This window comes from Rhinolophus ferrumequinum, chromosome 20, assembly GCF_004115265.2.
Source record: "Rhinolophus ferrumequinum isolate MPI-CBG mRhiFer1 chromosome 20, mRhiFer1_v1.p, whole genome shotgun sequence".
Lineage (NCBI taxonomy): Eukaryota > Metazoa > Chordata > Mammalia > Chiroptera > Rhinolophidae > Rhinolophus > Rhinolophus ferrumequinum.
This window is the reverse complement of record NC_046303.1, coordinates 11,768,409-11,790,268: the sequence shown is the minus strand read 5'-3', so window position 1 is coordinate 11,790,268 and position 21,860 is coordinate 11,768,409. Positions and strand designations below refer to the sequence as shown.

General features: G+C 55.2%; 1 protein-coding gene across 5 annotated transcripts in view; it reads right to left on the bottom strand.

Moving 5' to 3' along the window:
• The window catches only part of CRHR2 (corticotropin releasing hormone receptor 2), a 38,055-nt gene extending 21,609 nt beyond the window's left edge, over nt 1-16,446 (bottom strand). For 3 of the 5 annotated variants that reach the window (XM_033087961.1, XM_033087962.1, XM_033087963.1), the window contains exons 1-3: nt 16,325-16,446; nt 8,342-8,435; nt 2,795-2,920 (exon numbers count right to left, since the gene is read on the bottom strand). In XM_033087961.1, the coding sequence (XP_032943852.1) occupies nt 2,795-2,920; nt 8,342-8,435; nt 16,325-16,411 (307 nt within the window). In that variant the 5' untranslated portion in view covers nt 16,412-16,446. Of the gene's footprint in view, nt 1-2,794; nt 2,921-3,064; nt 3,416-8,341; nt 8,436-16,324 lie in introns of those variants that run through there. The other 2 variants (XM_033087964.1, XM_033087965.1) reach the window with 1 other exon arrangement.
• Nucleotides 16,447-21,860: the final 5,414 nt, after the last annotated feature.

Genomic DNA, 21,860 nt, shown 5'->3' with positions numbered 1-21,860 from the left:
CCAGCTGCAGTAGCCTCCTAAAGCCTCCTCTTGCCTCCAGAGACTGTGCCCAGAGCCGAGCTCCTCTGCTCACCTGCTCCCCCAGGCTCCCTGACTCCCCGCACCCACTTGTGCCGTGCCCTCCCCGTCTGACCAGGTCCACGCCCTGGCTGTCTCCCACAACTGTGCTCCAAGCAACACTCAGCAGTCCCGAGGCACAAAGCACGGTCCAGCTCCTCCACAATACCTATCATACTTCCACTGCTGCACTCCTACCTGTCCCCAGATGTCCAGCCCAGAGATCTAAGCCCTCCCTGGCCCTCCACGGTGGAGAGAGGAGTCTTTTTCTGTCTCTCTCAGCTCTCCTGACAAATTGTCTCTCGTGCAGGTAGTACGGCCCACGGTGAAGAATGAGGGCTGTGGATTTTTTTTTCCTGCCTGTGCCGGTAAACAGTAGCTGATCACAACCTTAAAAAAATTACTTCATGTCTCTGGGCCTCAGTTTTCTCACCTGCAACATGGGCATAAAAGCAGTACATCTCTCAGGGGTCCTCGGGAAGTGGGGATGAGTGGGATGATGTATGCAGAACTCTCTCAGTGGTAGCCGACACATGGAGAATGACCTGTGCATGGTAGCTTTGTGGCAGATTCTCTACACTCCAAAGTTCGTGGGGACAAATGCCTAAGCTGCTAACCCACCCGGGCAATGCCCACTCTTTAGAGGATGAGGCTTCCGGGGATTTGGCTGCAGCTTCACAAAGTTGGGCAGGAAGAGGAGGCAGGACCCTTCTTCCTCTTCCCCCAGGCTTCTCATAGGAGCTGTTTCCCTGCCTGTGTCCTTTGGAAAGGAAGGATCCACTGAAAAGGCAAGCGTAGCAAGAGGAAGCCGCAGCTCAGAGGCGGAGGAGGAGGAAACTCAGTCACTGCGTATCCGTCGCCATTAGCTGGCGGCACTGGTTAATGGCCCCGTTCCCTGTCCTCTGTGCTCCTTCTGGTCCCCAGCACTTATAGAGCGGGCAGCACTTGGGTCCAAACGAAGAAAACTGTTCATCAGATCCCAGGGGCTAACTGGCACTACATTTGCTAGCCTCGGTGGTGCCCTGACCTCTCCTCAGCTTCTCATCTGATGAGATGCATGGTTTGGTGTGCGAGGTGCCTCCTTGGGAAGGCTTCCCCGCCTCCCCGCCCTCCTCTCCCCCTCCCACAGCCCCCTCGTGCTCACTCTGAATTCCTGCTGTGTTGCAGTTGTGAACGAGGGCCTCGATGCCAAGGCAGTGGCTGGCACATAGTAGGCATTTAATAAATTCATTGAATAAATACTGTGTTCAGCTCTGCCATGAAGAAGAGGCCCAGGTCCTGCCCTCAGGGAACTTTAGGCTGGTTGGGGAGAAGACAGGACAGGCCAGGCAGAGCTCCCTCTGGTCAACAGGCATCACCTCACGTAGCCCTTAGTCTCTGGGCCCCATCTGAATCAGGGACCCTGGCTCCACTGCCCCACCCCGTACAGCTTACAGGATCCTAAAAATAGTTTTATAATCTCGGGACTGGGAAGGAGCATGAAAGCTGTTCCTTCGGCTCATGTACCTCCCAGCTCAGGGCCTCACTTCCAAGCAGGGAGGTCTGTTTTGATCACAATAGGAAGGAGGTCCTCAGATGATGCCGAAATCTTCCTGTGTGGCCTCACTACCTCCAACACCCCCTCCCATTAGGCCCACACCTGCCCCCCAGGCCCACCAGAGCCCTCCACCGGTGCACAGGGAAATGCTGGTCAGCACTGGATGCAGCCACTGCTGTCTTACCGTCTCTCTAGGTGCGGCCTCAGGTTCTGAGGGCCTGGACAGCTGAGTGTGGGTGGGGGGAGGACGGAAGGAGGGCAAGCAAGGGCATAGGGGAGCTGTGACAGTGTTGAGACAGACATTCAGAGAGAGTTTGCTGCGATGTTTCCAGGATGAGGGGCTTCAGAAAGCCCACTCCCTCTCAGGAGGCTCTGCTGGTGGGGCGGGGCTGGCGATGTGGGTGACGTGTCAGGGTGGGTCCGTGATTACTGCCCTGTGGCCACATAAGACACTCCCCCCTAAATGCGAGGTGACTCCTGCACCCTCTGCTGCCATCTTCCCCAGTGTCAAGCTAGCCAGTGGTTTTCCAGGAGGAAGGAGGGCACAGGCCATTGTGTGTGTGGGGGGGGTGGGGGGTGGTCCTGATTCAGACACCTGGATTGCCTGGGGTGCTGGAGTAAGGCTCCTGACTCACAGCCCAGAGGGCCAGCCTGGAGACATCGGGGTAGAAAGAGGGAACACCCCACACTCTGTCCCAGACGCCCTACGCACTACATGCTTCTTCAACAAAAGCTCTTACCCCATCTTTCCTGCCTCCTGCCCCCCTTCTCTCTGGTAGTAAAGAGTCTGATCATCGCGTTCACCCTGGGGGTTGCATAAGCGTCATAAGCGTCCCCGGCCCCCCTGGGGGGGGGTAATGGCTAAACAAAGAGAAGCCCTAATGGAGGAACTTCGGACACCCAGAGTCTATAATATGGAAGAGAGGTTTGCCCACAAAAGGGAGGAAGTATTTCCTTCTTCCGTTTCTGGGTTCTCACCGCACCGATCACGGGAGTCGTGGGCAAATCACTGTCTTACTGAGGTCTGGAGCTACAGCGGGGAAGGGGCAGCGGGAGCGCCCCCAACATTAGAAGGAGCCCTTAACGCCAGCGGTCTGACGGTGCCACGGCCCTCAGCACGTCCACGACGCGGGTCCGGAGCCCTCCCCACTCCCTAACCCGCCCTCCTGGGAGGCGGGCGCAGAGGTCCGGGGCACTCACGCGTGGTGTTGTACTTGATGCCGTTGAAGTACTCGGGGCACGGCCTCTCCACTAAGGCTCCGGCCGCGCTCCGGGGCCAACACGTCCCGATCTGGTCCAAGGTCGTGTTGCAGTAGGAGAAGGGACCTGGCAACGGGAGAAAACGGAGCGGGGCTCAGAGGGGTTGCCGGGGACGCAGGGCACAAGGCGCTCAGAGCGCGGGGCCCTGGGCGCACCCAGCGTGCCAGGGAAGGAGCCCGCGCCGGCTGGGTCCGCTCGCCCCCCGCCTACCCTCGGGGTCCGGGGGTAGCGCCCAGCCGTCCCAGAACAGCTCTTCGGCCAGCGCCAGGCTGCAGTTGGCTTCCAGCAGGCTGTGGAGCAGTGCCACGTCCATCGCGCCCCGCAGCCGCGCGCTGAGAGGGAGAGTGAGTGCGCGCCCGGCGCGGCTACTGGGGACCGGGCGCGAGAGTGAGCGCCGAAGGCGCGACAGGGCTTGGCGCCCGCCTGCGCAGCCCCGACCGGCCGGACAGCCTGCCTGCGCGGCGCCGGGTAGCCGGGAGCAGCCAAGTCCCGACCTTAGAGGAGAAGAGCTGCCTGCAGAGCGCACCGAGTGGCGGGCCCACCCGCTCGGTCACGGCCAATGGCGGCGTCAGAGGGCGGGGCCGGCCTTCTTAGGCCCGGGGATGGTCCAGAGCAAGGCGGCGGGGATGAGCAGCGCGGACCTGGGGTGGCGGAATGCCCCTTCCGAGGGTCCCAGGCGCTGAGGCAGCAAAGCGCGGCCGCCCACCCGCCGGAAGAATCCACTGTAGCCTCCCGAATAGGGAGCCACAATTGGGCGGCTCATCGCCTGAGTTTCTTGCACCTGAGCGAGGACACGGGAGGCGGGCAGCAGGGGTGGGGTGGGGGAGGGGCAGAGAGTCCACGTGCAGATCTGCGCTGGAGAGAAGCCCCTTGCGGTCTCCCGGCAGGACGTGGATTGGAGGGCCTTCGGGGGAAACATGCAGGCTACGGAAAGGTCTAGTGAGATAAGTGGCCTGAATGGGTGAAGACCTGGAGCGGGCTGTGGGGGCTGGGAAGGAAAGGGATTCGGAGGGGAGCCAGCCTAGTGTGGAGGTCCTGGAGACAGGAGTTGGTGGGTGTCGGAGTCCATGGGAGAAGTTGTTTTAAGTTATCTGGAGGACTTCAAACACCTGGGTCTTACTGGCCTGGGCTCCTGAGAGAATAAAGTCTCTCTTCCTCCTGGCTTGGGCAGGGCCACCCAAAGCTGGTTTCTGCACATGTGTGAGATACGGAATTTGCCTGAGCAGGGTCAGGACTAGCTGCTCCATTCTGAGGGCCCAGTGTGGGTCTGGACCGCTGCTCATGCCGGCTGAGTGGGGCATGTGGGTTCAGGAGACAGGGCATGGGGTGTCATATGCCCCAACTCAGGCTGGGTTCTGGTCCTGCCTGTTTCTACTCTCCCTGCATGTGACCTCAGTTCTTACCCTCTCTTCTGGGGCTCTTTCTCCATCAGTGAAATGTTCTCTGAGGCGGAACTGGTCAAACCACCCCCCCCACCCGCCAGCCTCCACTGGGAACAAAGCTGCCAGAGAAGGCTGAACCCACCCTACAGAGGCCAGCACTACGCCCTGAGCAGGCAGTGGGGAGGGGGCAGGTGGGCTGCCTTTGTGTGCTCGGTCTCCCCAGCCTCCGTATTAATGCTGCTGGGACTGTCCAGGCAGAGCCGGAGAGCCCGACCCCTGAGACCAGAGCTCAGCTCTGTCGTCTCCCCGGGGCTGGCTGACTGGTAGTGACAAGTGCAGGCCAGCCAGCCAGGTCTGTCCTCTGCCTCCCAAATAGACAGCTAGAGCCCTTGGCTCAGCTCTGGGTAGCTGCGGAGGCAAAGGTCCCTTGGTGACCATAACTTCCAGTGCCAGGAGCGGAGAAGGAGAGGTTGAGTCCCAGCCCCAGCCTCAGACCTGAGTCCCAACCCCCATCCTAGGCCAAGTGCTGCTCCCAGTTCCAGACTGAGCTCTGCCCCACAGGGTCATACATAAGCTAGTGTGTGGCTGGCAGGGTCAGCCCATGTCTTCACTAGGAAATTGTCTCCTTCATGCACAGACGAGGTCCCACCACACACCGATCACAGCACAGAGGGAAAGGGAGACGTCAAGCTAAGTTACTGATTTGTCCATCACCAGAGCCACCACGCATGGGAGCAGCTATCTCACAGGGTGGCGAGTGCCCAATGACCAGAAGCCAGGACTTCTTGTCTCACATGCAGCTCTCTGCAGAATGGTAGGTTGGCCTGAGTGACCTGGATTGCTCTTTCACTGGGAAAGCACATGTACTAAAGGTTCCTCTGGGAAGGGACCATTTCAGTGGCAGAGCCAAGAGCCATTCCGCATCTTGACTGGCCAGTTGGGGCCTGAGGACAGACCCACAGACCCAAGGTCACTCCTCCTCACCAGAGTGACTCCCCCGACCCTCAGGATGCAGCCCAGCTCTTATCACTGCAAAGAGGATTCTTCATGATCATCCATCTCCTATCCGCTCCCTCCTGCTCACTTGAGATGCCCTTTGGAAAAACTTGTCATTCCCTGGAATCACTCTATACTCTGCACCATGGCACGTGCTGTTCCCTCTTCCAGGGATGCCCTTACCTCTCTGTGCTCCACTTGGCCTAGCCGATGCCCACTTGTCCTCCCAATGGCCAGCTTAGCTCTCACCTCCTTGTCTTGTCTGGCTTGGGTGGCCCTCCTTTTGCTAGATGCCTCCTTCTGCTAGGTGCCTCTATCTGCTAGGAGCTAGTCTATGTCACACCAAGGCTGTTGGTTTTTCTACTGTCTCCTCTACCAGCCTGTGACTCCCCGACGGCAGGGCTGGTTGTGTTCACTAACAGGCCCCAGAACCCATCAGAATATTCCAAGCCTGTGCTCAGAGTCACTACTGAAAGAGGAAGTGCCTGTCTCCAGGGCCAAGGCTCTCCTCCCATTTGACCAGCCCTTGTGCGTGTGCGTGTGCGTGTGTGTGTGTGTGTGTGTGTGTGTGTGTGTGTGTACTGGGGAGTTATTTCAAGGGATACCTGAATCCACTGGACCCTTATATGGACTAAATAAATACTATGCCTTATCATGTATGCCCTATTAGATGCCTCTGAGATGAGTAAAACAGAAATAATCCATTTAAAACCTGCTTGAAACCTGTGGTTATGTCTATTTTCCTTTATTTGGGCCTCAGAGATACATAGTTGGATCGATCATGGCCTTTGATTCATGACTGCTTGTCATCAATAGCCTGTACGGCCTAACTTTATTTTCATCTTTTCTTTCATGGAAGTTTGTGTGTAGCAGTAAATATAACGATTCTATTAATATCACCTAATCTGACACTAGGTCATTACCAATCTCTTACGTATCTTTCTGTCCACTCTTCCCCCCCAGGGAATATTCTCTTCAGTATTGCATTTACCATTTCCTGGCACTTAGCTTTTTCAGTTTTATCACATGGGTGCACGTCTAAACAATAGCTTGTTTGCTTTTACTTGTTTTTGAACTTTATGTTAGTTGTGATGCATTTTCTCAGTCCGTGGACATGGAAAAGGGTATCACTGCCATGTGGGGTCCAGAGCAACTATTCCTGAAGTCCAAGGGCATCCTCACAGCCCACGCGTCCCACTCAGGGGAACGGTTAATGAAGGATGCTGTGTCCCCACAGCCGCTGCTGTGCAGGCAGCCTCACGTGGTGGATGAACACTGAACGACACGGCAAATGTTCACTCTGAGTGATAGTACGAGGAAAAAGCGGGTGATGGAGCTGTGGACATGGGATCGTCCCAGTTTTATAAAAACAAAAATGAGAAAACACGAGGCTCTATGGGTTGATAAACTTCTCGATGATATAAATATTACAATAATTTCTGGGTTGTGGGATAAGGAACATTATTGTCTTCTTTGATTCTTAAAAATATTTTTTCCAAACTGTGTGTGTGTGTGTGTGAGTGTGTGTGTGTGTGTGTGTGTGTAAAATGTATCCATTGTAAACAGATGCATGATATTACAAGTTGAGCAGGACAGGCCTTGTGCTTGGAAAAGCTGGGATTCCGCCCCCCCCCCCCCACTAGACTGAGAGGAGGGGGATGGGTTACTGTTCTCCAGGGGTCCTGGGAAAGCAGGGTCTGTGCCACTGATAGGTGGGAAGCGGGGGTGGGGGCAGGGAGAAGGCAGTGGGTCTGCTGATAAACCAGCATTGCCTGGGAGAGCAGACAGCTCCCGTGAGGGGAAGTTTGGAGCCCTCCTGCTGTGGTGTGGGGAGGGCAGGGCCTCCATTTCCTGCCTGAAGGCTGCTTGACAGGGCCCGTGCTGGGTGTCTCCGGGGTCTCTCATTCAACCGTGTCAGAGAGACTCTGAGGTTGATTTAGACTCGTTTCTAACAATGAGGAAACTGAGGCTCAGGAGTTGTGATGGGTTGAATCATGTCTCTCAGAATACATATGTTGAGGTCCTAACCCCCAATACCTCACAGTGGGACCTTACTTGGAGACAGGTAATTCAGTTGAAATAACGTCATTGGGCCCTAATCCAAAACTGCGCCTATCCTTTCAGGAAGAGGAGATTAGGACACAGACAGGCACAGAAGGGCAGGGGAAGACGCCGAGGAACGAGGCCTCAGAAGGTACCAGCTCTGCTGACACCTTGATCTCGGCCTTTGAGCCTCCAGAATCATGAGGAAACATTTCTGTCGTTTAAACCACCCCGTCTGTGGTATTTTAGGGCAGCCCTAGCAAACTAATACAGAGGGCTCAGGTGACTTGTGCAGAGTCACACAGCTGCCAGGTGGAGGTGCTAGGCTCCAGGCTTGGGTCTGTCTGACCCCAACACCTGAGCTCTTGACCCCTTGTAAGGAGGGCTGGCAGCAAGGCTTTCCTTTTTAATGCCCATGTCAGGCTGCATTTGGTGCTGGGACTCAGGGCCGACCGGCAGCCTGGTCTCCTTGAGCCCTGGCAGCTCCAGGTCCCAGGGGCGCGCCCCTACCCCAGCTTCTCAGGCTGCCTGAGAAGGCCCAGACGTTGGGTGGGGCCCTCGGGACAGCTCTCTGGAGCCCATGAGATCCCAGGGCTGTTCTGAGCTCCGCAGTGGTTGACCCTGACTCTGAATCACCCCCAGAGAACCCCGAAGGGTCAGAAATCAGGGGCCTGGCTGCTGCTCCGAAGGTCCTTACTAGGAGTTGACACTTGTAGCCATGGCAACTGGAGAATGTATTTTACACCTTGTGCTGGGTTTGAAAGCAAAGGGGTGTTCTCTCCTCCGTCTTCTGAATGCAACCCAGGCAGCTTCCTTTGGTAGACTCGGGGAACTGGGAGCTGGAGGACAATTCCCAGTCAAACCCATCATCCTCAGGAAGAGCCTGAGCTCCAAACGGGGAAAGGGCCCAGCTGAAGACAAAACCAGGAGCCAGGCCTGAAAGCCAGTCACCGGCCACTACCGCCCGAGCATGGCTGGCCTAGGCAAACCTCTTCCTCCCGCAGGTTGGGGGCCCGCCCTCATCTCCTGGGCTCTGCCACAGGGGGCTGGCAGAGGGCTTGCATACCTGAGAGGTTGGCGAGGGTAGTGATTGTATAGCAGTACTGTTCCAGCAGTGCCCACGGGGGCTGGTCGCTGGACACCTGGTTTGGTTCGGCTGCCTAGGAAATAGGAGGGACAAGGGTCAGAGGTCAGGTCCTGGCTACCCATTGACAGCACATGTCTGTCTCCCTGCCCTGTTCTGTCACTCATCCCTTACTTCTCTTACCTCTATTGTACAGAGGGGGAAACTGAGGCGGGAAATGCCCCAGGCCATGCAGCGCAATGGCAGCCTGACCAGGCCTGGAACCCTGTGAGGGCCTCAGGAGTGGCCTGGTGCGGCCTGACCTCTGAGGCAGGACTTTGCTCAACCTATCCCTCGGCCTCTAGGGGATGCACCCCTACGATGGGTGGATCCCGTGTCCTTCTATCAGCAAAGCCAGGTCAGGGTCCACCAGCAGTTCTTTCACCCAATAAATATTTGTAGAATGCCTACTGTGGCTGGGGGACCCAGTGGGTATACTCAGGCAGATAAAGTGATGTGTTTATCTCTGCCCTTGAGGGGACCATCTTCCGGTGGGAAGGATGGGTGTGTTACTTGTTAACAGTTGTGTACAGTTTGCTGAGGAGGAATGGGTAGTGTCATGGAGGAGGTCATGCTGATGTGGGCTTTGAAGGCTGAGTAGGAGTTTGCCTAGCTGATAAAGGGGGTGCCAGGAAGGGCAGCCTAGGTAGAGCACAGCATGTGCAAAGGCTAAGAGGCTGGGAAATGTATGGTGTGAGATTAGAGAGCAATGCACTCTCAAATTCTAACCCTTGCCCACGTTCCTCCCAAGACCACCATTTTTTCCTTCTCTGTGGCCAGTGTGTGTGCATAAATTGTGTGTGCATGTGTGTGTGTGCACATGCGTGCGTATACGGGATTTTTGTGCCCTGCCCAACGGTGACATTCCTGATTCTAGGATGCCAGAACCACTGCCTTCCCAGTGAGCAGCCCTGTCCTTTCCTCTGCCTGGCAAATGTCCCCTCCCTGGCAGCTGGGTCCATGTTTGCTCCAGAATGTCCCCAGGGCCAGGGTCTGATAGCCCCCAAACATCACGTTCCCCATCATGGGCTCAGTCCATGTCCTGCGCTGGGGCCGGAGGACACATGCTCAGCCTTGCCACGCGGGCCTGGAGCTCCTGATTAGGACCCCACCTGGTCAGACAGGAGAGCAATGTCTCCTGTCCCACCCCAGAGCCTAGGGTGGCATGGACAGCACTTACAGGCACTCACTGCTTTTGGGATCTGCTGAATCTCACCCACAATGCAGGGTGCGGGCGGAGCTGGGGAGCTGGGCCGTGTGTGTGTGTCTGTGTGTCTATGTGTGTGTTATATATTATGTCTGTGTAACGTGTGGTCGTGTGTGTCACTCATGGTATGTAGGGTGCATAGTGTGTGTGGGTATGTGTCTGGGTGTCGTGTGTGTGTGTGTGTTGTGCGTATGCAGGGTGTGTATGTCTGAGTCTGGGTGCTGTGAGGGGCTTCCTGAGCCATCAGCCAGGAGCCCTGCCTCTTGGCCCGCAAGATAGATACTGGGGCCATGGTCTTGCCACCGTGTTTCCCCACATGTAAGACCAGGTCTTATGCTAAGGTGTGCTCCAAAAGACGCATTAGGGTTTATGTTCAGGGGATGTCATCCTGAAAAATCATGCTAGAGCTTATTTTCCGGTTAGGTCTTATTATCGGGGAAACACGATATTCACATATCCTGGGGGTTAGGGGGAAGGTTTGCTGGGAGCATCTACTTGGGCATCAGAAAGGCTTTGTTGGCCCAGCAAGCCACCTGGCAGGGGTGAGGCTGGCCCTAGAATCTTCCAAGAAGAATTATGAGGCCTCCCCCCCTCAGCTGACTCTGGGGAGAGTGTGGGCCCCAAGCCTGACTCATCAGCACCTTCCCAATCCTCCTTCCCCTTGTTGGAGAGGCAGCTAGTAATGCCCCCCGGGGGGACCGAGATTGACGCCAGCCCCTTGAGGTCACAGCAGAGGCAATGCTCAACCCAGAGGCGTGCAATGTCCATGGCCGACCCTCAGGCCAACCAGACTTTGTATTTTAGATGCAAGTTCCTTCTCTCAAAGCCCTCAACTGCCACAGTGTGGTCCTGTCACTCAGGTATTTCATGTCAACCTTGGGGCTGGAGGTGGTGGTGGGGGGCCTGAACCCACAAAGATGAGGTCAGGGCACCCTCCCTAGGACTCAGGCATCAAGAGACTGTCCTTGCATGAGACGCTGTGGTCTGAGGCTGTGGCTGGGCCTCCTTGCTGAGCAAAGCACTGGGCACAGGTCGCTGTGCGCAGCTTTGATGCGTGTGGTTAGGGACTGGGCAGAACACGTGAGTAGATCAAAAGCGGTTTGGGAATAACTCCCAGATCTGGCTCCATCTCCGGTAACTTGCCCACTGGTCCAATAAGCTGGCACAGACAAAGATTTTCATTCTCTTCAAGGGGCTGGTTGAGTGGATTTGACTCAGTTTAAACCCACAACATATCCTGTAGGTGTCTATTTTGGGTGGAGCCACTGGAGGGGGCGGGAGGGCAGGGAGGAGGGGGAGGGAAAGGGGGAGGCCGCTGCCCTAGGAAACCACCCCAGGGGACAGGGAGAGCAGAAGCACAGCTGTGGATAATTCCACCCAAGACCTGGGCGATGAGCTCTCAGGGCGGGAAGACTGCAAGCACCCCAGTGTTCAGAGCTCTGGGGATGCTGCTTCTTAGCTCTGTGGCCTTGGCCAAGTTACTTAACTTTTCTGAGCCTTGTTCTCCTCATCTGTAAAATGGGAACAATACAAACCCATAGGGTTTTGGTGTGCATTCAATTACTGTATGTCAAGAGCCTGGCACGTAGAAGGCACGTGTGAAAGTCCTTGTCAAGGACTTTCGGAGGTTCACTTAGGGAGCTCAGAGATGGGGGGTTCAGACCGCATTATGGGGAGCTTGGGCTTCTGTACTGATCAACTTTGGGCTGTCCCAGGGGCAGAGAGCTGCTCCCACCCCTCGCCCCTGCCGCATGAGACTATAGGCTACCAGAACTCAGGGCCCACATCTGTCTGGTTCATATCCCAGCTCCCCAGCTCCCAGTCCAGAACCTGGCACATAGCAGGTGCTCAGTAAATGTTTGTTGGCTGGCTGGCTGGATGGGTGGACAGATGAGATGATGATTCTCTCAGCCAGGTAAAGCTGTACCCTCACACCCAATTCTGGGAGCTTGGGTTCTAGGCTTTGCCTGCTTGTCAGATTTCCTTCTCTCTGAACTTTCACTGCGAGGCTAGCCCTAATCCTGGTTCCAGCCTCTGTGTGCCTGGAAGTGGAAGCCCTTACCTTAGACGAGGGTGAGGGAGAGGCCCTGGCAGGGGGAGGAGGGCAGCAGGTCAGAGCCAAGACACCAGCTGCTCTTCCTCCACCTTAGGTCTTGTCCAGGCAGAACCCGTGCTCCAAGGACCAGGCAGGCCCCAAAGGTGCCACCTCCCTGGAGCCAGGGGGTCTGGCCCAGCCTAATGCTCCCTCCTGGCCTGGTGACAAAGCTTCATCTAAATTTAGCCCCTGGTCTAAGCCTAGGAGATTTACGGGACCATAGGTCCAGAAGCCAGGCTGCCAGTAACCAGAGGGGAGTGGAGTCAGCCGCTCCCTGCCTCCTCCCTCTCTGTCCAAGGTCACAGAGGGCTCCTCTGGAGGGACAGGGCTCCTCCCCAGGTTTCCTTTCATTTTAGTGGTTTCATTGAGTGTGGAGGAGGAGATGGGGTGAGAGGAGGAGGGGAGAGAAGGAGAAGGGAAGATGGAGAGCGGGACATGGGGAGGAGAGAAGGGGTATGGAAAGGGGCAGTGAGGGGAGGGTGGGAAGACGAGGAGGAGGAGAGAAGGGGAGGCGCGTGGGGAGGAGCAGTGAGTCTGGGCCCAGAGCAGATAGATGGAGGCCATGGGCAGCACTCAGGAAGCCGAGGCTGCCTGAGGCAGAGGGCAAGGGACTGAAAATCACATGAAGGAAGCAGGTAATATTTCCGGAGCATCTGGGCAGGCTTCCTGGAAGGAGAAATCTTAGCTACTCGGTTGTAAACTTATCAGGTGCTAGACTTCGAGGACCCCAAGTTCCCTCGGCAGCTTCTAGCAGGCTCTCCCATCCCTGAGCCTCTGTTCTTTTTTATTAAAGTTTATTGGGGTGACAAGTGTTAGTAAAGTTACATAGGTTTCGGTTGTACAATTCTGTATTACATCACGAGCCTCTGTTCTCGGGGTCCCTTTTCCTAAGATGACTCACTCTCCCTTCTAGTCCTAATTCAGCCTCCAACTCGCCTGGAGAAACGTCCAGACCTCCCATTATGTGTTCTGTCATCTCTGACGTCCTGTGGCTCCCTCTCTCTCCTCTGTCCCTCTCCCCTTACCTATGCCAAGCCCTGGGCCCTGCACACAGGTGTCTGGGGGGGGGGAGGGGAGGAAAGAGCAGGGGGAGGGAGGAGGGAATACTTTGGCCCAATAAAGGGAGAGGGAGCTGGCCAGTAGGAAGCTCTATAATGGGACAGTTAGGCCTTAAAGTATCTCCTTAATAATTTTAATAACAATTCATCTAATGTCCAGTTTGCCTAGAAGTCACCCTTTTCTGAGTTGTTTTGGCATCTGAGTGTCCTAAAAGTAACTTGACATTAGAATTAAATCACATTAAAATACATTTTTGTTAAGGCAAGGGAATCTGGAGTCAGGCAACCTGGTTTGGATCCTGGCCCTGCCCCTTACCAGCCGATTGACCTTGGGCACATGACCTCGCCTCAGCTTCCTCATCTGTAAAATGGGGACAATGATGGTTTTATCTCCTAGGGTTGTTGTGAAGCTTAAAATAGATAACGTAGGGGCGGCCGGTTAGCTCAGCTGGTTAGAGCGCGGTGCTCTTAACAACAAGGTTGCCGGTTCGATCCCCACATGGGCCACTGTGGGCTGCGCCCTCCACAACTAGATTGAAACAACTACTTGACTTGGAGCTCATGGGTCCTGGAAAAACACACTTAAAATAAAAGTTTTTTAAAAATAGGTAATGTATGTCAGTGCTGAGAACAGCACTGAGCACATGGTAAGCCCTATGTACCTGCTAAATGCAATAAACAAAATAAGCTTATTGAATAATCGATCCTTCCCCCTGGTAGATTCGAAGTGACATCTTAAAAAATTCTCATTTTGAATAAAGTAACTTCAGACCCACTGGCTGAGGATTCCTAAGAATGTTGAAAATTAGATAAAGTGGAAAATGACAGTTAAGAGGACTACAGAATAGTTCCCTAATTCATAAAGTGCTGCAAATTTGAGATTTACCAGGAATACAGAATTAAGTAAGCAGTGCCCTCAGACAAATTGCTTTAAAAATAAAATACTTAAACATCAACAAAATGGCAAAAGCAGAGAGGAAAACTTAGCTGATCAGGTTACAAAACACTCAGAAAGTAGTTGAATTTTGGGGAAGTCATTAGATGAATGAGCTCCTGTCAAATGGCCCTTGAGACCTGCCACCTCCTACCCTGGCGCTGCAGACCCGGGGAGTGTGTGTACAGGGCCCTGGTCTTGGCCTTGGGGAGGGCTGTGCAGGTTAGTAAGGGTCCAGGTTCCTGGAGCCTGGGCCCTTGGGGGACTTCTCAGGACAGATGACTCCCACAGAAATCAGGACACTTGTGGCAAGAAGCCACAGAAATGCTGTCCTGAGACCCTGGGGAGGGGAAGCGTCGTGCTCCCCAAAGGTCTGAGGGGCTATACCCAGCCAGATGGGCTGGCTGGTAGATTCCGGGGTCTTCACAGAGCCGGACGGAAGTAGCTCAAAAGGTTAGAATCCAGGCTTTGGAATCCAGCATCCATATTCCTTAGCCTCACCCGATCTCCTTTTCTAGCTGTGTAAATGACTGTCTAACTTTCCTGGTACTTTAGTAAAGCGCAGAGCTCAGTGCGTGTGTAGCAGGTAGGCTGCACAATTACAGCACTGCCTCTCAAAGGGCTCAGAGGGCGCCCTGGAAGGCCGGTCTCCAGGCTGGACCAGGCTCCTCCCCACTCACCCACCAGCTGGGACGTTCCCAACTGCAAATCAGACCAGCTAGCTGAGCTCTGGGGCCAGAAGACCACGGGTAGGTTCCCCTCTCGCTGGTTACATCCTGAGTGACTTTGGGTGAGTAATTAGTCTCTAGTATCAGGCTGAGGTGTTCCAGGGGGCCAGGGGTAGGGCCTGGGTGACTCTAAGGGGACCACAGACTGTTGCCTGAGAGGTTTTGGTTCTGACACCCCCAGAACCCAGGGGACCCTCGCAAAGATCCCTCCACCTGGCCTGGCTCTGGAGCAGCAACCAGAACCCTCTCCATGTAACCAGCTTGGGCAGCTGGCATCATGCCCTCCCCCAGATGGGCGGGCTGTGAGGCAACTGAGGCCCTAACACTGGCTGTCTTAGAAGTCACCTATCTCAAGAACCAGCAGGAGGGGGCAAAAAGAACTCAAAGCCCAGGATTTGGGGAGTTGTAGAGAGTGGGGGTGGTAGTGAACCCACCGCACACCTCCACCCACCGCACACCTCCACCCACCCCAGATACAGCCTGCGATGTCATTTAAAGGACCTCGCAGGTCTAGAGGCCGTCTGCCCATTGGGGCACTGAGCACATCTCAGCATGGTGCCCATCCGTCTCCACCTGACCAGACCCCCTGGGCGGGCAGGGCCCCTGGTGTCTTCATGCTCCACCTCTAGTGGCTGGCACAAAACCATGGCTGCATTACTGAGTGCTCACTCTGTGCCAGGCATGGCGCTCAGAGCTCTACTTGTGTCATCTCATCTATTCCACACTGATCTCATCCTCATTTTACCCAGGAGGAAACTGGGGCTCGAAAATTTGAGTCACCTGTCCAAGGTCACACACGAAGCGGCAAAGCAGAGATTCGAATCAGGTCTGTCAGCAAAGCCACTTTGTCACAGCCAGTGGATGCTCACTGCTTATCTGTTGAGTGTTGAGTGAAAGTCCGCCATGGTCCTCTGTACATAGGGACGTCGAGGCCCAGGAAGTGGTCCCTGCGGCTGGTCTGTGGTGCAGTCCTGGACAGGACTAGGCCTCCTGACTTCCAGCCTGACTCTGGCCCCCGCGGTGTGTGGCCTCTGAGGCCCTCTCTGCACTCTGAACCATTTTAATGTCAGGGCTTTTCATGAAAAGTGTGGCCTTGCACAGGTTGCCTGTCTTCTCTGAGCCTCAATTTCCTTATCTGAAAAATGGGGACGGGGTTAAAGGGTGATTCCTCCTGCATCTGAGAATCTGTTTCTGGGAATCACGCCCGCCTGGCCTAACCCCACTTCTTCAGCTCTTTCTTTATAGCCCCTCTCCATCCTCTTATCCCCAGGTCCCACCTGCAGACCTTGACGCTGGCCAAAACCCACCGACAGCTTTGAGAGACCCTTGGTGAGGTTGGTCCTCCCAGCGCTTCCACTGTCCCATTGCTCATTTGGTTCTGGGGACTGTCTGGTTTCAGGCACTAAGAGGAGGGTGGGGACAGGGCCACAGGAGATGGGGGCTTTTAGGGGAAAGGCCAGAACTGGGGTGAGGAGAAAAAGGGATTTGAGGCTCCTGCAAGGAGAGATGGAAGGGATCCATGGGGGAGGGGACAGAATGGACGGGGGATAACGAATTTCTGGAAGTGAGGAGGGTCATGTCGCGACGCTAGTTCAGCCAGAAGCCCCCATCGTCCATGCGGCCTCTCAGTCCCGTTCTAGCTGCTATTAGAGTTTCATCTCTCCCTCACCTGCCCCCTCGTCCAGGCAGAAGAGCTCCCTCCCATGATCTCACACAGGGGTCCCCAACCCCAACCTGCCAGCAAAGGCCCAGAGACTTCCCCCACCCCACTCATAAGAGGGCTGAGGGAAACTGGGTCCAGGAAAGGAACACCGAGACCCCCTCCCGTCCCCCAGTCACGACAGCGCGGAGCTCCAGCTCCCGGCGCCGGGACTCGGAGACCCGACCGCACTGCCCACACTTACTCTGAGGAGTCGAGGGAGGAGGCAGAGCAGACAGAGGAGCGGGAGTGGAGAGCGGAGGACGCGCGGGGCCCCAGCGGGAGCCCCCATGCCCGCGCGGCTGGGGACAGAAGCGCGCCTCTCAGCGCCGACGTCCCTCCCTGCCTGCCCCTCCCCCGGGCCAGAGCGTGTAGCGCCCCCCCTCCATCCCCCGCCCCGGCCCAGCACCGAGGCCAAGGCCAGGCCCTGGGCATGGGGGTATTCTCCCTTGGCCCCCACCCCCAGGGCAGGCAGCCGTGACACCGCCGCCCAGTCGGCCTCCTCCGGGTTATTTATAGCGGGTGCTGGGCAGCCGCTTCTTCCCTGGCAGCCAGGGACCAAGGTCTGCCTCCAGCTTGCAGAGAAGGGGTTAATGCCTTTTATCTGCCACCACCTTAGCCTCAGCTATAGCCACCTGCGGTGGGGGGAGGGGAGAGAAAAAGAGATAGGGAGGAGGGGGCCTCAGCTGAGGTTGTGGCCTCAGTGCCCAGTGGGCTGGGGGCGTCTCACCCTGATCAGGCTTCCCAGAACCGCCCGCATCTTCTAATTGTCAGGGGAGCTTTCACCAGGCTCCGATGCCAGTTTGGACCTTTGGAAGTTGAATGTAGATGCAGATTAAATAATAGCACTACTGTATCAGTGTTCAACTTCCTGATTTGATAACTTGCGCTGTGGGTAGGTAAGAGCTGTTCTTAGGAACCATGTTTAGGACCACAGGGGCACCGTGTTTCCAACAATTTTAAATGGTTCAGAAATACGGCAATATCTATTTCTATCTGTCTGTCTGTCTATCTATCTATCTATCTATCTATCTATCTAGAGAACCATAAAGCAGATGGGTCAACATGTAAATAATCAGTAAAGGAGGGCAACGGGTTTATGGGTATATGGGTATACGACGGGTCATTCTTCCAACTTTCCTATAAATTTGAAATGAAATGCTAAAAAATGTTTTAAACCCCTAAACACTGAGGACAGCACATTCAGCAAGTGCAGATTCGGATTATGGAGGCTGGCACTGGCCCAGGCATTGGAGGGTTTCAGTCAGTTGCCCAGGGATCCTAATGTCGGGCAGGGCTGAGCAGCGTTGGTCCCGGGTGGGGACAGGTCTGGCCTGGGGCCGGGTCAGGGCTCAGGACGGGAGGCCTGCGCTGAGGGAGCCCCTGAAGTAGCCTCTGGACCTGTTCCCACAGGTGGGCCTGGTGCAGGGAGTTTCAGAGCTTAAGCAGCAGCTCCAGTTGTCAGGATCTGAGGGAAAAGCATTTGAAGAATGTGATTAGCGGGGCACCGCGATTTTCCTGCAGCGTGCAGACAGGGTGCACACAGGCCCTAGAGAACGCAGCCTGGGTTCCAGAAACTCAGACACTATGTTCATGCTGATCTCCCTGCCCGGGAACCTTCTCTCCTCCCCTTCTCTCCTCCCCTTCACCCCTTCCTCCAGGCAGCCTTCCTTGAGTGCTCCCACATCACCCTCCCCTGAAATCTCACTGGCCTGAGTCTGAGGCCCTGGCTGTTCCCTAACTGTCACTTGGATAAGGCTGGTCTCCAGTCAGCTTGGGCAGAACCCAGTCTCCCCCCGTCCTTTTTTTATTTCTTTTCCCCTTCCTCCTCTGTTGCATAGAGCCTAGCCCCAGTGGGGTCATTATGGGAAAAGCTGTGGAAGAGGTGACTGGATCTCCTCATTCATTAGAAAGTGACGGAGTGGAACCCCTTCCCAGGAGCCGGCACAGGATATGGTTTTACTGGACCTGGTCAGGTGGTCTTGGTCAGAGAGGACTCCTGGCAGGAGACAACCCCTTGGCAGGGCTTTGACGGGCGGGTAGATTCAGGAGGAGAGTTGATGGGTCATTATGAGGTCCCACAGTTCTCTTCAGCATGTCTTCCAGGAGTATCCCCCTGGCCAGCCTCTCAATGTTAAGCAGAGAGCAGAGGCTCTGACCTCAAGGTCAACCTCAGCCTATGGAGGCTGTGCGAGCCACCGGAAGAGAGGTGAAGCCCATGAGATCTGGGCATGAGTAACTGCAACGGGCAGTGAGAGATAGTACAAGGTGGGGGGGCAGCTCAGGGCAGGGCGGCAGGGGATTTGGGGAGGGGAGGACAGTACTGCAGGATTTAAACAGAGGGAGAAGGGGAGAACTTCACTCCAGATGGAGGAGTCAGGGTGGGCAGGAGCAGGGCAAGTGCAGGCTGGCTCGACTGGGGGCCCGGTTGGGGAGGGGCCAGTGTAGGGCTAGGCGGTCGGGGACAGGCTGGAAGGGAGCTTGGTTTGCTCTGGCTCTAAAGGGCCTGTGGCGCAGGCACATAGGTAATTGGCCTGATTCCTTCCTGGCAGGGCTCTTCTTGTGCTTCCAAATTCATTCCCTCGCCTCTGCCCCCACAGCCTGGAACACTCTTAGGAGGAGCATCCTTGGACAGCTAGAGCCACAATTTGCCTGGAGGTGGGGATGCCCAGGTACCCCAACCCCAGCTCCCAACGGCATGCTTAGCCGTTGACTGGAGGTGGAAGAAGTCCAGGTGTCATTAACACTCATGGGGTCCAGGAGGCTGGGACTTTGCCTGCGTCTCACTGCCGGGGACTTCTTGCTTTGCCCCCTCTCTCACCAGCATCTCCTGGGAATACTTCCTTTACAAGTCACAGCAGGTGACTCCTCATCTCCTCCCTGGGGAACCTGACCTCAGGTTCAGGGCAGGGAAGTCTGGACTTGACCCCTCTAAACGTAATAGTGAAAAACAAACAATAACAATAATAAAAAGCACACAAGACCCTTGAATTCCCGTGGTATCCTCTGGTAGCCTTTGTTGCCTTTCACAGGCTGCTGGTGGTAGAAGAAACCCTGCCAACAACTGTGAGCTGGCAGGCTAATACCAACTGTCATTTAGAAGTTTAAGCCTATTTATTTTTGAAAACGCCTTCATAGCCATTGTGATTATGAAAGATCAACCTGAGATGGCCTTAGAAGGGAAATGCGCGGTTTGCTTTGCAAAGAGGTGGAAACGCCTAGATTTTGCTTGGCATCCAAGATGGAGAAGGGGTGGGAGGGCTTGGGTCTGGGCTGGGGGGTGTCCCTGGTACTCAGAAAAGGACTGCAGGGCAGGCCAGGTGCAAGGAGGGGTGGCTGGAAGGGCTTCCTTGAAGTGTGAGTGGTCAGGGCATGTTCGCCAGGGGCTGGTGATAACCTTGGCCATCCCCATCTTCACAAGAGACTAGTCCCCTGTGTACAGCAGCTGCTGTCATGCTGCTCGGGAATGAGGACGAGGTGCTGTGCCACCTGTGGATAAAGGGTTGGAGAGGGGTTGGCAGCTGTAGGAGTGAGGAGGGAGTGCTGGACATTTCTTGGTTTTGTCCAGAATGATCCTGTCCTTCTGAGAAACGCTCCATCCTTTACTCCACTGTTTCTTAGTTTGTTTGTTTTTTGTCATTTGCACCTCCTCCTTCCCCAAGGAGCCTTTTTAGATCTTTTCCTAATTGCTCCCCCCTTATGAAATTGTCATACCTCAGATGTATAGCGTATCTATGGGAGGCCACAAACTATTGTAATATCCAAGACTCTTCCGCCCCCCAAGACCTGCTTTATGCCTCCTTGGGGGCACTGTCGTCCCCTTGAGAGGGCCTGCTCTACTCCCAACGTGATTTTGATTGGCAGTGGGCCACTGTGGATTGGCCCAATGCAATCGGCCAGGCTGGATAAATGAGAGGGCCTCCCACCACTGACCACAGTTGGTCGGTACAGAAAGGGCCAGCTGATCTGAATGGATGCGATCAGCATCCTCCCCTGGGATTTTTAAATTTTGCATCAAAGAAAGAGACTATTCCTTCCTTTTGGAGAAACTGAGAGATGCTACGTGCAGCAGCTGCGTGGCTGTTCGGAAATCTGAGCTGAGGGAATGAGCTGCCACACTCCAGAGGCAAGAAAGGGAGAGAGGGAGAGCGAAGGTCCTGGTGGCCTTCCAGGCACTGGGGAAGCCAGCTTTGCCTCTGCCCCCAGGGAGGGAGCTCTCCAACAAATCTTCCCTGATCCCCGAGACAGTCTGGGTTTCTGTTGCTTACTACCCTAGGAATTCTGACCTAGAAGGGATCAGGAATTGCACAGGAGTAGAATTCCGAGTAAAAGGCAACCAGGAAAGTGGAAGATACTCCATCCCCATGTTTCGGAATCGGAACTGTTGGGGAGAGCCCAGACTTTCTGTACATCTAGTGGGCTGGGCAGTCGGGTCAGTGTAGGTTGCTTGGGAGGACTGGGTTTCTTAGGGACACTTGGGTTGCGTGTCTCTCTGAGCAAGGGAGGGACCAGGCTGGGTCTGCACTCTGCAAGGCTTGCTCCAGCAGCAGGGCAGTTTGGGGTTGGAGATGACAAGTTCAGCAGTAAGGAGAGAGCAACGTGGGCCAGTCCAGCAGCGCAGGTGAGAGAGAAGACGGTATCTCAGTCCAGAGTGGGGTCTGTCCTGCTGTGCGGGGCCCCCACACTGATCCGATCTCTCATCTGGGGCTGGGACTGTTCAGATGAGGTTGCCTGGGGTCCCTGCCCCTCCCCCCTGAGCTTATGGCCCGGTGACATCTTGTCCCCCAGATGTATGAGGCTATCTCCTTATTTTAGCTGTGGTCACACCAATTTAGTCTCAGATGGCAGAGTATGCTTTTGCGATGCCATTTCAGAACACAATTTCATAGCATTGTTGGAAGAACAGCTATTGATTTTCCTCATTTTTTCTTTCTTTCTGTGGGTTCGGTGGGATGTTACTTTGGTCTCTCTCTCTCTCTCTCTCTCTCTCTCTCTCTCTCTCTCTCTCTCTCTCTCTCTTTCTCCTCCAAAATCCTGCATCAGGGATGCCAATTCCAAGTATGAGTTATGATCAGCTCTGTTGTCACTCGTCTCTAAAGAAAAACAAGTCACTGTGTTTGACTAATAGGGACTAAGTCCGCTCTGGCAGAGTTTGTACCTGCTCTTGAAGGAGCCTTGAACTTCGCACCTGGAGAATAGCTGGAGGGCTTGTATTTTCCGGTGGAGTTCACGCGCCAAGGGCTGAGTGGCATTCGGACCTGACTCTGGTTGTCATGTCTGGTTTCACAGCTGTCCCCTGTCTCCTGTGCAGGCTGCTCCCAGGATCAGGCGCCACAGGCTGGGCCCGCAGACACCCGGCCTCTGCTCCTCCCCTGGGACGGTGTGCCCTCGGGGCCTCCACCTCCGCTCCAGTATTTGCCGTGGCTCCTAGGATGCCTATCCCACGCCCTCCATCTTTTCTCCAATTCCCTTAACTGTAAAATGAAATAACACCTACGGTGGAGGACCATGGTGAGGCTAAAGTGAAAACAGGTGGATAACCACTTCCTAGAAGCGTAAAGGAACGTCGTTATTGTCATTTTGTTTCTTCCAGTTCAAAGTCAACAAACATTGAGGGCCCACTATGTGCAACGCCCTGTGCGAAGCTTGACCATGGTACCTAGAACAGAGTAGGTTCTTAACAAGTGTTTGCTGAGTGAATGAACCACCGGGGATGACTAGGAGCGTCTCAGGGCAAGAGG